Genomic DNA, 16677 nt, shown 5'->3' on the forward strand with positions numbered 1-16677 from the left:
CTCTCCTTCTCCTTCTCCTCATACTTCTTCTCCCTCTCCTGTCAGCCATCAGCTCTCATCGAAAGTCAGTCCTTCATCATCTTCTTCTTCTTCTGCTTCTACATCCTCCTCGCCAGCTATTACAACAAGAAGACGACGTCCCCCTTCTACTCCCTTGCGCAACACACGAGAGACTCCTTCATTTTCATCTTCAAGCTCAAGAACTAGGAGCTCCTCGTCGTCGCAGTCACCTGCTTCTTCTTCTCTTCATCTACCTCTTTCCGCCAGTATTTCTTTTTCTTCTTCTCATCCATCTCCCGTTCCTCCTTCTTCTTTCTCTTCGGCCTTTGTTCCTTTACCATCTCCTCCTTCTCCCCTCCACGAAGTCTCTCGTGGTGTCTCTTCATTATCATCCTCAAAGTCATCAGCGTTTCTGTCTCTTTCTCCCTCGCCTTTCTTTCCTTTCTCTTCGTCGTTTCCATGGATGGAAGATCTCCTCATAGCATCGAGTCTGTTTCTACAGGCACTTGGGTGTTTGATCTATGGAGCTTCTGCTGATTCGAAAGGACGGCGATGGTCTCTTTCTCGCTCTCTCAAAGTTTTTTCTTTCTCTTCTCTCTCTTTCACTTTTCTTTCCTTCCTCATAGCACGTCTCGAACAGTTCATATGTGCATCTCGAGAAGACACCCCGACACATTTGCGTCTCCTTCTTCCTGAGGAAAGCGGCGATCATCTTGAGAGAAGCGCAAATGTTTCTCCTCTTATGGCTTCTTATCTTTACCAAAGAGAAGATCATACCTCTGATAGTCGCCCTGATCTTCCTCTTCATTCTAGTCTGTTTCAGGGTGTCCATGAGGAACAAGCTTCTTCATTCATTGCTCCGTCGCACCCAGATGATGAAGTCAAGAACGGCGAGAATTCTACAGAGACCTCTCAAAGAGATACACATGATAGACGATTAGCAGCAGAAAACCTTCCCTATAGCAGTTCCGCAAGGGAGAAGAAGAGGGTGAAGAGTGATGTAAGCGGTAGTCGTGATATGAACCTCTCTTTATCAGAGAGAAGAGAAAGGAAGAAGACCGTGGAATCGGACTGGATCTCTTCTTCTTCCTCTTTCTCGCATAATTTTGTTTCCTCCTCTGTACAAGGAGCAAATAAAAGAGAAGATCCACCACGAGGAGACATCTCATCCTCTTCATCTTTCTTTTCTTCATCTTTCCTTTACTCTCTTTTGAAAGGATTTCTTCGTTTCCTACAGGAGATATGGAATGTCGTCTTCACTGTCTTTCAAAACTTTAAGAAAGACTATCTCTCAACTCCAAGCTTTAGTCGTCTTGCTGGAGGTTTTCCTTTCTTTCTCTATCTTCTTTCGACCTTTCTTTTACCCGGCATGGCTCTGCTTTTCTTCTCTTTTACTGCTGTGGCAAGCGGAGGGATTCTAGTGATCTCTCATTGTCTATGTTTTGAAGCAGCTTCAGAATATCATCTGACTCGGAAACGTTCTTCTTCTTCCTCTCCATCTCCCCCCTCATCTTGTACTTCATCTCCACGGCTCTCTTCCTCCTCTTCTTCTTCATCCTCTGCTAACGTGGAATCTACAACGGTTGCTTCAATACCGGACTCGTCTTCTTCATTTCTTCCGGGAGATGTAGAAAAGAGATCAAAGGGAGGAGAAAGAAGAACAAGAAGTAGAAGAGAGAAACATGAAGAGAGAAAGATAACAAAAGAAGAAGGAGAAGATGGGTTGGTACACTCTTCTTCTTCACATCGTACTTGTCATCCTTTATCGTCTCCTCTCCTAGACTCTTCAGCAGATGCATCGCCGTCGTCACCATCCTCTTCTCCTTCTTCCTCCTCTAACCGTTATCAGTCTTTCTCTTCATTCTTTTCTCCTTCTCGTTCTTTTTCTTCCTCATCTTCTCCAATTGGTAGAACGTATGGACGCGGGACGAGATATCGGTGTCTAGATCGAATTCTACTTTCTATATCAAATTTGATGAATCGATTCTCTTCCTTCTTCTCGGTATCGAACCTTCGTTATCTACGACACAGATGGCTACCGACAACAAGCAGTTCTCGTCGTCTTTCTTTCTCTTCTTCACCTTATATGCCGATTGCCTATCTTCTTATTGTTCAAACAGGAGCTCATCTCTTTCTTCCTGTCCTTCTTACATCCTTGATCTTTTCTCCTTCAAAATCTTTATCATCTTCTATGCTGACACCCTTGCCTTCGTCTATCTCTTCTTTCATGCCTACTATACAACAGTCGTTAGCAACTGAATTCTCTTCTTATTATGAGAATACGTCGGCTTCTCTGTCTCATCTCTCATATCAGACCCCCTTTAGCTTCTCTCTAGAGACTGAGAGAACTAACCTCGTATCGTCACCTTTCTCTCTTTTCTGTCTGTGCTTTGCAGCTCCTGTCCCTTTAGCAATACTTCTTATCATTCTTGTCGATTGCTTCCTGATCGAAAATCCTTATTTCTGTAGTCAGAAAGCAGCCCTCTATCGAGCTCTTCGTCTTTATTCATATTACACTCACGATCCTTCAAACGTAGGGGTAGACCAATCACAGACTCTTCCTTCTTCCTCTTCTTCCTGTACACTCGTCGATCAGCAAAACTTGCTAAGTGATAGCACCAATCCTTCTCGGTCTTCCACAAGGAAAATAAAGCCAAGTCACCCCGCTCGAGGTCCTGTCTCTTTCCTATCTTCAACTCCATTGATCCAAGCTTCTTCGTCATCGTCCCCTCCCCGTTCGTCTTCTTCTTCTCACGCTCCTTCGGTCGTGAAGAATTCCGTAAAGATTCATGATCCGTCGTCTTTTTCGTCATGTCCTTCTCCTTCTCCATCTTCTCTTTCTCAGACCTCTGGTGCTTCTCCTTCTTCTTCCTCTTCATCATCGGCACACCCCACATCTCCACTCGCTACGTCAGCGCCACCGCGTCTCCAAACTCCTCGTTTGACGGTAACTGAGGGGGAGGAGAATGATGGACCTGAAGAGAGAGAGGAAGAATTAGATTCTTTTTCTTCGAGTCGCGATGTTCCTCCTCCTTCTCCACATCATTCGTCTTGTTCTGAAGATGATAAGATCAAGAAATCTGTCCCTACAGACAACCGTCCCAAGAAACGACCCTATCACATCTCAGAAACGACATTAGAAACACCTTTACTCTCTTCTTCTTCATGTGGTGTATGTACAGTAAAAAATGACCATACATGGGTAGATCGTGCACCACCCCAGTTGAGTAGTCCTACCACTAGTAGTATTGAGAATGATGAAGGGATGCTTACACCTCCTACAGGTCGGATCGACTCTTCTTCATCGTCATCTTCAGGGATTTCTCGAGAGATCCGTTGTAAAGGCATTTTTCGATCTTTCTTCTTGAAGGTGGTAAAGTCTGTAGGTTATCTGATTTGCTCGTGTTGCTATTATGGAACGTTCCGTTGCTGTTTTTCTTGTGTTCATTGGGATCTATGGATAGCCGTTAAAGAATCTGTTCGAGTGTATAGACAGTATCTCAATACAGGGAAACGACCTTTAATAACTTTATTAGGTGTCACAATCCCCGCAGCCTTTATAGCTGCGGCATTTTATCTTAGAGGTGTTTTTCGCTTTCTTCTACTTGATTGTGTTGTATTGGAACATCATGTTCCTTCTTCTTATTCTTTTTCTTCTTTTGAAGAAAGACTTCTACAGCATCCTAATGAGCGTCATAACTCTTCTTCTTCTTCATTCTCTCCTACACAGACTCCGTTTCCTCTTCTAAACAATGGGGGTGCTGTAAGTTCCTCTTTTTCTTTTCTTTCTTATCCTATCGCTTCGTATCGTCTCGCTCCGTCAAATCTCTTTTCTGCCTCTTCCCTTCCAGCAAATCTTTCTTCTTCAATCATAGGGAGCGATGACCATCTCTTCAAGAACTCCTTACTTTCATCTCCTATATTCTTCTTATCTAGTATGAGAAATGATCGTGATAATAGTAACACTCCTACTGCTAGCTCAATGGATCTCCTATTATCTTTACTAAGCCTCAGTATTCCTGTGTTCTCTGTTCGTCTTGTGATGTCTCTCTTTCCTATAGTTTTGTTATCTTATCTCCCTCCTAAGCCTCTTCAAATGATCGGGTGTATCCTGTGCGGATTTATGGCATTTGGGATAGGACTGACACTAACTACTTTAAAGCAGCACTTCCCTCATATTCCGCCTATCTCAGCTTCAACAACAGCTTCACTTCTATATGAAATAGGGTTCTGTTGGTGTAGCTTTGCACCTCTATTCACATCTGCCCTCTTACCTCTTCAAGGATTTCATACAGCTGTACGTGGTGGGGCGACAGCAGCTAGCTATGCATGCAGTCGAGGCTTTACAGCTCTTGTTATGATAGCTGTTCAAGTGTGGTTCACTCTCCCATCAACCTGCGGTTTCATAGGTATCAATAGAATAGCTCAAGAAGATATGACACCGTCTCGTTCTTCTTCTTCGTATCTTTCTTCTTCTTCCTCTACTATGATGGGTGTGGGGAACTCTTCTCTCTTCAAGAATACGACGAACGCGCATCCCGTGCAAGGGAAGGAAGAAGAAGAAGTCTTAAGTCAAGATCAAGGAGGCTTGTTATCATTCTCATTCAGTCAGGGAAAGAACAACACGGAGATAGATGAGATGGTAGGAAAAGAGCATTTAGAGGAAAGAGAGATGATGATGGATACAACAATGAATGATCCTTGCTCAGCAAATGCGGTGACTGTATCGATAATTGCATGCGGATTCTATGTAATAGCCGCAGCCTTAACTCTTATGATTACCACCCACGTACGATTACCGAAAGTGATCTTCGATCAAGCAGGCGAACAAGGACTCCTTTTTCCACCGCTATTACAACAGGAGCAGCAGCAGGAAGATGACGGTGATGACGGGGGTATGCCTACTGAGACAAAGAAGTCTCTACCGGGGGGGAGGCTCGAAAAGAAGAAAGGTGGATGGAAACCTAATAGAAAGGAACGGAGACAACAGCAATTACGTCGACTAGCATCACAAGAATGGACGGTTCAGTGGATTGAAGGTGAAGAGGAGGGGGTGGTTGTGATTCTAGATCGCCTGTATATACACCGGATCAAACAGGCTGCAAGCGGTGTCAATCTAGAAGATGGTTTGGACGAGGAAGATGACGACGATGATGACGACGACGAAGGGCCAGATGAAGACTAACCAGCCTATCGATCCGCTTTATGATGATTATGATGTTGCATGTTGACCTACTACGATTGCGTTCTCCATCCAACAACGACCCACCCTTTCTGATTCAAAATTCTCTGTGGATTGGCATCCTCGCGTCTATGGTACTATTCTATTAGAACATATTCGCAGAGTATCGTCTATATACGACGAGCACTGTAGTTCTGTAGTTAGTTCTGACTTCACTGACATCAAGTCACCTGTAAAATAACCAGCCAGCCTTCTGGTGGTGCCTTCCCCTCTGAGGGACAAAGGTTCCTTGTTTTGTTGAGGATAATTCCATCTAGAGGAAAAGATTCTTTTTTTGTTTTGAACGTTTGCAAGCGTCTTGTGATGGAACGCCGGCATTCGCTGCACCGGTGACGGTGATGATCAAGTGCCCACCCGCTTACTGAGCTCACACGAAAGGAAGATTCTCGTGCTAAGATTGGTCCCAAGAAACACTTGCATTTTCCATGGGGACGCGTTTTGCAAGAGCATAGATGTCATCCTTCTCTGCAGGAATGTGTTCGGTCTATAACTTGATTACGCCGCCGTCTAAGGACACGTCCGGACCAAGAACTTTGTCCTCTAAGTGGGTGCCGCGGACAGGTGGTACACAACTAGTCCACGCCACCTCCGCTGTCGATCTACCACGACACACTTTAGCGTACATAAGAGTAAGTGTCACAAGAAGGGCTAAAACTTTTCCGTCAAGATGATGGATCAGTGGGAGACTGCGGTGTCGTTCCCAACTGCAATTGATTTTCCCCTAGGCGTACGTTGAGCAAGGAAAAAGTTGCCTACGGGATAGGAGAACAGGGGCCGTCGTTTCTCCAGAAGTATAACAGGTCCGGAGAAACGTTTCTTAACTCGGGTGTTTTTGAAGAGTCAGTTTTTAGAAACATTTCCGTGCCTGGAAATCTTTTTCGAAGCTGATTCGGATGGCGGGGCGGACGTTGATGGCTGAGACTCTTTCGTAGTTGAGCAATCCGAAAACGTCGCACAGTGCGGCTCTCGGGAGACTTTCGCGGCCAGTCGTCTCACAGTAGTTCTAGGATGGCCTCCGCTGACTACTGTATACCGCCGAAGGAGAGTGGTTCGGTTTAACTATAGATACACTGTTCATGTGACGTCTATCAGCGGGGTACCCCATCATTTTCTGGGTGCTTACACAATACAACGGAAGAAGAGCATCCACCTTGGGGCGACAGCCGTGTCCCGAGACGGCCAGTGCATCCGAAGTTGGCCTGCTGTCGGTCAGACTGAATCAGGAAGATGAAGTAGTTCCATTGCGTTGCAGATCAAGGTCTGAACAGACGTGAGACCGTTCGTGAGGAGCGTGACAGTGGAGAAAAGCGCGTCGCCTTGAATTGCTCTAAATATGACGCCTGCTTGTAGGAAGAGTGAAATATCGACTACGCGGGGCAGAACACGAACAACCTCGCCCTTCCGTGATCCTGCATTCCCGTGCACACGGGCTTTGTTCCCAAGTAACTCATAGAGAACCGTGCACATGCTTGAGCGTCACTGGTCGTGGCAAAAGCGCCGGGAAAATTTTCAAAAAGTTCCCCTAGTGTAGAAGTGGCAACCCACAAGTATACTCCTAGTCAGATACCACCAACACAGGCGCAAAAAAGCAGCTGTGTCCGTAGTGTGCAAGAATACACCGCTCAGGTTTTATGGCGGAATTTCTGAAAGCACGGGTCGATTGCCATATCTCGGTTGTACTGTACTTCTTGCAGCTACTTTTTTCTACTTGTACTCTTCAGGCTGCGGCCGCCCTCCATAGCCTTTGGGCCGACCGGCCACTGGGTCAGGTAGTCTGAACCTCTTGTCGAGTTTCCCGTCATCAGTCAGTCGTTGTCCTGAGCTCCCTCCAGTCCCTCCTCCGACGCTGCAACGCTGTCCCACGGAAGTCCTTTCTCCCTGATGCGGCTCCAGGCTGCCATATTTGTGACTATCAGAGGAATGCAGTCCTGGAATCACAGGGAAGAACGTACAAAACCAGGGCCACCATATACAAACCTGGGTAGGGGCTGTGGGCGGCTACGCATAGGAAAACTCATCTGGTTTTCCAGCATCCCGAACAGTACTCTGACCGTTCTGCGGCTTGCCCGGCAGTCTGTGACACGCTGGAATCTAAGGGGTTTTTTTTTCAATCCGAAGTGTTGTGACCTTAGTTTTTTCTCTGCACCATCAGCATGGCTCTTTGAGGCATGCGGATCATGCAGCAGACGACGCGGTGGTCACGTGGCCTCAGCAGGACGTGCTTCATAGAATAGCAAAACGCTGTCCAGGGCGGTCTCTATCAAGCGACAAGTGGGTCTCGTAGCCTGATTCCGTACACCGGCACTCTGAACTGCCACCAGATCGCAGCTTTCGGTTTGCTCTCTCCTGCTTCACATTACACCTCCCTGATAAACAAAACATGCTGTCACTTGCTTGTCAGGCCATGCAGAAATGTAGATTCCCTTCACAGCGAGATGCAAGAACTCTGCTGCGATGCTGGCCCCCAGTGCGACCACCCTACTGCACACACGGGTATTACCCCAGAAGGCCACCGGCACACGACTGGCGGCGGTGTACAGAGGTCTGTATTAGCCTGCTGCGCGCGCAATCGAGGTACGTACCCTCATGACGACGCTGGCGGCGTTGACAGCAGCAAGCTCCTCGAAGAGAGGCCGGCATAAGAAGCTGATGAAGCCCTCCTGGCATTTTGGTACGTCGGTGGTATCGGGGTCGCAGCAGGGGGACACCCTCAAGCCGAAGGTCTTCTCCTTCCTTCCCTGCAGCAGTGAAATATGACCGCACACCAGGTATTCACGTGAACAGCCGATACATGGTCCAGCTGTGAAATTCACGCTCTTAAGCCTGCCCAACCGAAATAAACGCAAATTCACAGGAGGCAGTAGTAGCATGTACCATCCAGGAATTCCCATCCAGTGCCTACTTCTCTACCCTTTTCACGAACTGCCGTCGGGCCTGTTGGTAGTTCTCCATGCAGCCAATACCAGGGCAACCTCACCACGAGTGAGCCTCCAGTTCCTCCTTCCAGTCCGTAGTGGTTCCCCCACTGTGCCTGAGCGACAGCTTACGGCTGACCGCTCTAACAGTAGCGGGAACGACTGTTGGAGAACTAGTTGTGATTGCATGGCTGTGTGTGTGTCAGCTGGACAGCCTCCCCTGGTATCACGCTCTGATGTGCCGGAGCCAAGAAACCCGTGGGCAACCGTTTGCTTTGTGATCCTGAATGGGCTACGCTAGACTACTACTGTGCTTGGTCGCACCGAATATATATATCTGTGTGTTTAGCGGTTCTCGCATATGCAGCTCCTCCAAAGGGTTGGGACATGAGCAACAGGATCAGAACGCGCGAAAGGTGCCCAGAAGCGTCCGCCCTCTCCAACAAAACCAGCTGAGATACCACCGACAGTTTACTCGGTCTCTTTCGGCAACTGAACAGGTTGTGCGGATCACTCCTTCTAACATGGATCCGTCAACTGTGACTTCCGGAGTACGCACTAGTCTTCTCCCTGACTTGGCTACGAAAGAGGCCCTCAGCCAGATCAAGCCCACCTGGTTGAAGAACTCTGTTTGAACTGCCTTCGTGTAAAGGTAGTGCTGACGCCACTCGAGAGCCGCGTGCCTGCAGCCCACACAGGCACAAAGAGGGGCCGATGGGCATCTAGTCGACTGTGACGGGAATGCCTCCTAGGAAAACCTCGCATTAGTTCACATCTTGAAAGCAGTTACTATCTGACTTTCTGCTGTATACGCCAGGATGAAAGCAATCTTCAAGTAGAACAGATACGATGTGAAGGGTGATGCACCCGTAGCTCGCGGTGAACAGTAACAGTGGGAAGAAAGTGTCCGCACAGGCCGATCTTTTGTCGCCGTCCTCGCTGTCCTCCGTTTTGGCTCCTGTCTAAACAACCACCCGCACCTTCCGCCTTCATGGAGACTTGTCTAGTTTACGAGGTATTGCTCGAGGGACGGAACACATTTCTGATAGCTACCATCTCGTTCAAGAAAGCCTGCGGCTTGCTTTGACCAAGACCACTTGCTTTTCGCCAGCCGGCCGGCCGTGTCATTATCAGTGCGTTGAGGACCGGCTTCAAGGCGCCCCAGGGCCTAGCGTAGTCTACCGCCACCGTAGCTGGGGGTCTATTACTGCGACGCAGATGGAGTACTTGAGCGGTTAGCACCGCTTGGACAAGAATGGGAGGCCCCGGTGGAGCGGAGAGGGAGTGCGGACAGCTCAGTGGCAATGACAGGATCACTCTGACCCAGGAGTTCCAGCCCTCGTACTCTGATGACTGGACATATTTCCAGTGCCCTATCAGTACCACCGCTAACCATACCAGCCCTGGGTGGCACCGCGCGCGGTGTCAGGCTGCGCCTTCTGCAGGTATTGGTGTCCGGACTTGAGAGTGACGTTTCCCCCTCTAGAGCAGGTGCATACCCGATGTCGGCGCCGCGTATAGATGCCTTCGCCAAGGCAAACAGATCCTTCGAATCCTCGTCGGTGTCTTCATTGATGCCCGTCCGAGACCTGCTAGAGACGGAGGACCGAAGTTGATTACCTATATCAGCTACCGGTTGCGCAGGCTTCTCAGCAAGAAGCTTGAAAAAGGGCGAAACCTGGCGCCGCATTCGGAATCGCGTCACGAACTCAAAGTGAAAGAAAATATCAGTCTCCAACACGAGCTCGATGATGCTTCGTCTTAGCTCCTGTGCTCCACAGAACAACAAAAGAACGTCTCCAGGGTAGGTGTCGAGTGAGCCCAAGACTGCAAATGTTCGGAGAAGCCGGACACAATATCCCAGCCTCACAAGCAATAGTGACACGCAACCGAAGCTAGAAGCAGGTGGGGGGGGGAACTATCCTCACCCACTTGTGCTGCTGTCGCTCTCCATTCCTTCGGCAGGTGTACATCACACACCCGGAAAACGATTCTCGGGCGTCGACGTGTGGTCCCCAGTGAAAGTCGCCCGCTGGTCATACAGTATGTCGAAGCCACAGAAACTACGGCAGCTTGCAACGAGCGACATTTTTGGCTGTCGAAGAGTACTCTACATCCATCCTGAGAAAAGCACTAAGAATTGGGCCTTGGGAGAATTGACGCCACAGCTCTTGGAAGTACGCGCCGCCCCCAGCTTCGGGTTTACATAGCCACTGTACACGTGTTGCTGATGGGTGACGCAATCGTTAATGAGGAACAAATACATCTCTCCGAGAGTGAGGAAATACGCGGGGCTGCGGCACCCTCGGGTCCTCAGATGAATTGAGGCTATCCAAAACTCACTTTCCTCTCTTCAAAGGACAGCGCTTCAGCGATGTTACAGTCGCCGCTGCGGAAGTTCATCAGGCGAAATGCCAAGGCCGAGTGGAAATTCTCCAGAACGGACTGCAAAGGGGGCATGGACGCACGATTCAACCAGATATTGCAACAGTTGCTGAAGTCTTACTTCTGATATGTCCTATCAAGGGCCCCGTCAAAAGACCTGCACTTCACCTTGGCGCAGTGACTGGTCGTGAGGTACCGGGTCTCAGCTCGTGACGGTACGGATAAGACTGGCAAGTTACCCAGTTTTCCAACCAGCGCAAGTAGCTCAGCTCTAAGCATTAAAGGCTATACCCGCCTCCCTACCAACCACGGAACCGAGAGAAGAGTGAGTAAAAGCCACTTTGGCTCCGAAGCATCACTAGCTGACATCTGAATTTTTTTTGAGGACTACCGGCCACGACGGCCCCGAGGAACACGAAATGCAGCCGAGTAGGAACTCGCAAAGCGGTCAGTCCTCAGTGGCCGTGTGCCGAAGAGAACTCCAAATGAGGCTCCTGCAGCCACCTGGTCTGTAGAGCGGGGCCGACATCATCTAGGGCATTACCCGGTCATTATACGTGATTGCCAGGGGGTGCCCGCTGTTGACCACGAAATTGTTGTTCACGCCAAAATGGCCGACGTCATGCACTAGCGCCGCCACGATGATGGACAACTTCTGGACCGGCCTGTACCTGACCACACAGTCCACTCAGGCGTACTGAAGGATCACTCTCTTGGGACAAGACAAAATTACAAAGTAAAAAGAAAGCATTTGAAAGGCTTCCTTTGTAGCATGCGAAATGAAAAAGATGGAAATAACCACTGCAACTCGGGCCATCAAAGAAAACATGGACTCTGCCGGCTGATGCGAAGCCCCGAAAGTACACATCCTGAGTACCACATCCGGACAAGATCGCGCCTGCTTACCGCGTTAGTCGTGAGAGCCACAACAGAAAGCTGTTGGAAACCATATCGTAAGGCTCAAGTCTAGGTCTCCTACTCGTGAGAACTTCTCTCGTTCCACTGCCGGTTGTTGGTGACAACTTCGCATTGTGTGTTTGACTAGTATGCCAATGGGCTTCACCCACTGTCTAGGAGAAGTAACATCAGCGTAGAAAAACCAACTTTTTCGCCAGCTTACATATTCCATACTTGACAAGACCGTAGAAGAAAGACCATCATGTGAGCCACCGCAGCGCCATGCTGTTCGTTGTGGTAGGGGTTGCGCCTGTACCTGCGAGGGCGCGCAGAGAACGGGACAACAGCAGCGGCCCGTTGTCCGTGCGAATCTAGCCCGTGGATGTCTGGGTCTAGGGCGAGGGGAACTGGATGGCTCACACGACGTGTCGCGAACCTACCTTTCGGAGACTTCTCTGAGGAAGTTTCGCCAGGTGAGTGACCGGATGTGCAACAGGGGCTCATACTGCGACAAGAACCGGCTGCAAGCAAGACAGCACACATGGCGGCGTCACCCGCCACAAACTGTAAGCTGCATCAGCCCAAGGAATCTTGCGTTAGCTGGTCCCGAACTGGCGCTGCTTGCGAATGAAAGAGAAAAAGCTCCGAGAACCGAGCCGTTCCCACTGTTTGTGATGAGCGAGGAAAAGTCTACAACTTCTGGCATCCGTGACAGCAATTGAGCGAGGCAACGCTGTTTCATGGAGTGAGAAGTTGATTCAGCAGGCAGCCAGCCGCGTGTTATTCATGATCTACCGGCAGCGGGACCTGCCGGACAACAAATAAGAGCAGACGCAGGCACCTCTCTCACCTGCGGAGACCGAAACCAGTTGCCATCAGAGCCATCTGGCTTGACTGGTGAGACAGGTCGAATAAATCCAGCCCCCAGTCCGATCCAAGTTTGTTCACTAAGCCAACAAGCCCATCGACATCGGCGATCGACCCCAGAGAGGATGTGGACTGTCCCTGACTTCCGGAAGCTTCTCCGAGTTCTGGTGCGTCTCCGGTGAATCCACGTGTAGCTTGCTGCCGCGGGAACCCTCGGGTAGGAACGAAACGGTTAAGGAAAGAGAACCTGACAGGCGGCGGTGGGTCCGGAATTTCGAGAGCGGTTGCCAGAGCACTCGCAAATTTGCTGAGAGTACATTCATGGCACAGTTCGATTCTGATAGCACACAAGGCCACATGATAACGCATGGTATTTCTTACTCGTAGGCCGCCTTTCGGCTTTCCTCAAGCACGTGCCTAGTCCCGCTCTCTCGCCGTCGTCTGTGGTATTCACCCCCCGGGTGTTTTACTGGCTCAGCAGACGCGTCAGGCTCAGGCACCTGATCCACGTCGCCCGACGGAGGTGATGCCGGCAACGGAGCTTCATGATGTCTGGTGCTGTCGTACTCGAACAGCCCTGGCCCGGCTTCACTAAGGAAGCTCAGATCTGCGAACAGCGCAACCCGCAGTCTAGGAGTGCACGGAACTTAAACCGCAAAGAGGACTACACCTTTCCTGCCTCTAGACCTGCTCCACTGTACCGGATACCGACACTGTACGTCAGTCAGGCGAACTGAACGTGTCGAATTGTCGCTTCGGAGCCCTACGTGTTGGTCCGGAGTCCGCATTGGAGATCTGTCGAAGCTGCAATGACCTGCGACCAAAACCCGGACGAGAACCCAGACGATGGGACGATACAGAAACAAGCCGTTCGCTTTCTCCGACTTCCCCGCGCGCGATCTCCGAGTCTGTTTGCTGCGTTCCGGAGCCTCCCTCCAGGTAAAACAGGAAAGGATCTGTGGTGGGATGCTCGTCAAAAAGAGACAGCTTTATCTGCGCTCGCGTCAAATACACGATGCAGTTGTACAGGACTTCTGTTAGCGTCGCGCTTTTCTCCGTTGCGTAGAGTTGACCGGAAAGAAGAGCCTGGACAGAAACATTCAGCACTTTCCGAGGCTTCCGATCACGGATTCGCTTCCCCCGGTACTGATGTAAAACGTAGTAGCACAGCTCAAGCCACTCCCCAGTTCACTAGACTTTCGAGTCTCGCAGCGGTGTTCGGCACTCAGACGGCACGCTAGCGGGTTCATCTCGCAACTTACTTGTACCTTTCCCAGCGACACGGAGCACGCGACTTACTTCTGACTGTGTGATGCAGTGGAACGCATCTTCCACCGGCGAGGCCTTTATGAAACGCGCTGTTTCTTCTTCAAAACAGTACAGTTTCCCCGCCGTCTGCGGGTGCGTCGGTTGGATACACCGCAAGGAAGAACAATAGCAGCAGAGGAGCAACTGGCGCAGCGCCTGAGTCTCGAAGCAACCGCGCGGGCGAGGTTTCTTCATCCTACCGGGACAGACGCACTGGAATCCCTTTCGTTCAGGGTTTCAACAGGTAGGACGTATTTGTGCTATTTACGGTGGCTACACACGACAGCCAGACCTGGTAGCAGTTTCCGGGCGAGCTGCTCACCGAAGAACGAGCACCCGTCCCCCCAGTCGAGGAGGGCTAAACCTACCACGCGGTATTCCAAATAAAGCATTCGCCTGGCTACTTCGAGGCGTCGGACGGTGAAGTTTGCAGCAACCATTGCAACTGCGTTGAAAACCTGCAGAGGGACTCGGGTGCCTGCAGTAGAGCACACACACCCCAAGAGCTGGGACGCTGAAGTAGCACCGCCGAGGACTCTCGATGCAGGTCCCGCTGTTCGACGGCTAGGTTATCTACCCCCAGCAGACAAATAGCAAATAGGAAACACCAGAGCGAGACGGGACTCGAACCCGCAACCTCCGCCTCCGGAGGGCGACGCGCTATCCATTGCGCCACTCGCTCGCGTGGTATCTTTTACACCCCTTGCGACGCATTGTGGGGACAGCCGGTTGCACGGCTCTAGCGCTCTTTGCTTGAAAGCCCAAAAAAGTTTCAATTGAGACGCACTGCCGAACACATCGATGGGCCAACAAGACTTGTGGCTGCACTTACACCTTGCGAAGTTCGTCGGCAGGAAAGTCAGTGCACTGAAGACGCATAGGCACTCCACCACCGTGATAAGAAGGAATTTTGGCCATTCGACGGCGGCCAGAATCGCAACGAAGAGAAGATACGGGACGATGGTTGCCCACCCGAGTTCTGCTCCTGGGATGACAGTCCCTCCCCGGCTGTGGACAATATGCCTGACACGCGACGCTGCACAAAACAGGGAAAACCAGTCGGAAGGTATATCCGATGTCGCGGTTCCCTGGATCCATGTGCCGTTGATTCTAGGTTTCCTCCCGTTACGAATCTCCTTCCGAAGTGTAGTACAGCGTGGAAAGGATTTCACCAAAGCACTGTTGGAGGGACAGCGACTTTCTTTAGGAGCCGAGGTGATACTGAGTGCTGGCCGATAGTCGTTCAAGAACCCTTCCCGACTTTCACCCACTACAGTTTCGCAGATGAGAGGCTTACGCTCGCAAAAGAAGACGGACACGAAGATGGCGAAACAGCACCAAACTGTGAAGATGCTCCGGAACCAGATCCGCAAAGGTGGTATAGAGTATGCAAGTCCGACGAAAACTGTGGTTGGGACAATGCAGAGCATGGGGAGGGAATAAGGGGTCTCGCACCCCTTGTCGCAGAAAAGGACGCAGTACAAAAACAACGCTGAATAGACATAGCACATCAAAAGCAATCCTTTGGGACAGTGGGCACTCCAGCTCGAATGCAGTCACTCTCACAAGAAAAAGGTATCAGCGGCACCCAGGCACGCCATAGCCGAGAGGCGTGCAAGTTACCTAGGAATATCAGAGCCGGGAGCATTCTCACCATGACCCTGTGGTCTGCTGCTGTGTTGACTGATACCCAACAGTCCCAGTACTGGGGGGGGGGCGGTTTAGCGCTATGACCGAGCTTGTTCGGGTGAAGAGACACAGACCCGGACCCGCGATGATGCAGCTCGCACTCACAATGGACGATACTTCATCTGATGCGTACATCATTCTATACTGAGACTGCGCCTACTTACAGGCACGCATCCTCGTTGTATGGCTGGTTTTGTAAGCACACACTTTGGACTGAGCAATAGTAGGACGGTCGTTCAAGGAAAGCTGTGGAGCAAGGGGAAGGAGTTCGGAGAACTTGAGCGTGTCCACACTGTTGGGACATACTAGTGTGAAGACCGTGGATCGGAGAATCTCCGGACACCGTGGAGTTCGGGAATGCCTTCTGCATGTGCAGCTGCAGGCTCACCGGGCAGGGCGAGGACGAAACACACGAGCAGTCTGACGGTAAGAGCTGCGGAATAATGAAGGTCCTGACAAAGAGGAGACAACAGGTGGACATCTCACTAAATTGTAACGCCGAATGGGGATTTCTTTTTGTCTAAAGAACAGGATCGATCCCCTCGTGCTCCTCCTTTTGTTGGGGGGATGAGTGTTGTTTCAGAGGCAGATGAGTTGCCAGTACACTCAATCCTCACCTTCAGTTTCCACTGATGTTCCAGTTCTTCGTTGTCGAACGTTAGCCAGAACGGATGAAGCAAGTTGCCAGTCGCAGATCTCCCCCACCGAATCCCAAATATATTCTTGAGAGTGAATCTGAAACGGCCAAGCAGAAACACGCACCTCAAGAGCGACAAGCTGAAAATGTTGAAATGGCACCCAGTATGTGTAAAATCGCCCGAGCCGAGTAAAGCAGAAAACTAGGTTGCTGGCAAATGTACCTTGATTTCTCTTCGGCTTCGGCATTCTCTCTGGTGTACTCTCGCCCGCCACGACCCAGGGCATGTAGCCAGATAGACTTTGGTTTCGTTTCCGGAAGGGAATGGGATGAGACCCCTGAGTGGCGGGAGCCTTGACCGGCCCCACTACTACGGGCAGAATCCACATGGCTCCTGCTCTGCCATGGCAGGCTATGCACTGCTGAAGAAAAAGTCTGTCCACGGGACGCCTGCGAACTCCCTCCCTTGCTTGGCTGGCTTCCTACGGTCAACCTCCTCCAGAGAGTGAACACTGGTAAACCCTCACTCGCTCGTTGTTTCGGGGGCCCAACAGGAAAAGGTGACGAGCCTTGTGCAGGAGCTTCGCTAACAAGGCCGAGCTCCGTCCCTCCGGGGCAAGCACTGAGATCTTCCGGAATAGACTGCAAACCGGAAGCCGAGGGAGCGCTTACAATTCCTGAGCTCGAGGCGCCTCGCTGCGCTCGAGACCAGGCGACGGCACCCGGCTGTGGCATAA

The 16677-nt window shown here is 50.7% G+C and overlaps 2 protein-coding genes across 2 annotated transcripts in view; one reads left to right on the forward strand and one right to left on the reverse strand.

Moving 5' to 3' along the window:
* Positions 1–5739, forward strand: part of CSUI_002569 (uncharacterized protein) — a 16837-nt gene extending 11098 nt beyond the window's left edge. Inside the window, exon 5 of the mRNA XM_068062769.1 lies at positions 1–5739. This exon is cut by the window's left edge and continues 1868 nt beyond it. Within this exon, the coding sequence (XP_067925249.1) occupies positions 1–5185 (5185 nt within the window). The 3' untranslated portion in view covers positions 5186–5739.
* Positions 5740–6761: 1022 nt separating this feature from the next.
* Positions 6762–16360, reverse strand: CSUI_002570 (3 5 -cyclic nucleotide phosphodiesterase domain-containing protein; the record flags this gene model as incomplete). Its single annotated transcript, XM_068062770.1, has 18 exons — positions 6762–7170; positions 7825–7980; positions 8117–8273; positions 8771–8840; positions 9657–9925; positions 10501–10602; positions 11087–11213; positions 11663–11755; positions 11880–11960; positions 12290–12643; positions 12688–12913; positions 13074–13392; positions 13606–13673; positions 13983–14092; positions 14447–14650; positions 14886–15106; positions 15921–16038; positions 16164–16360. Coding segments are annotated over 18 exons (3096 nt in total), but the record flags the coding sequence as incomplete, so codon positions are not given.
* Between the last annotated feature and the right edge of the window lie 317 nt (positions 16361–16677).

The sequence above is a fragment of the Cystoisospora suis genome (genome assembly GCF_002600585.1).
Source record: "Cystoisospora suis strain Wien I chromosome Unknown contig_1076, whole genome shotgun sequence".
Taxonomy (NCBI): domain Eukaryota; phylum Apicomplexa; class Conoidasida; order Eucoccidiorida; family Sarcocystidae; genus Cystoisospora; species Cystoisospora suis.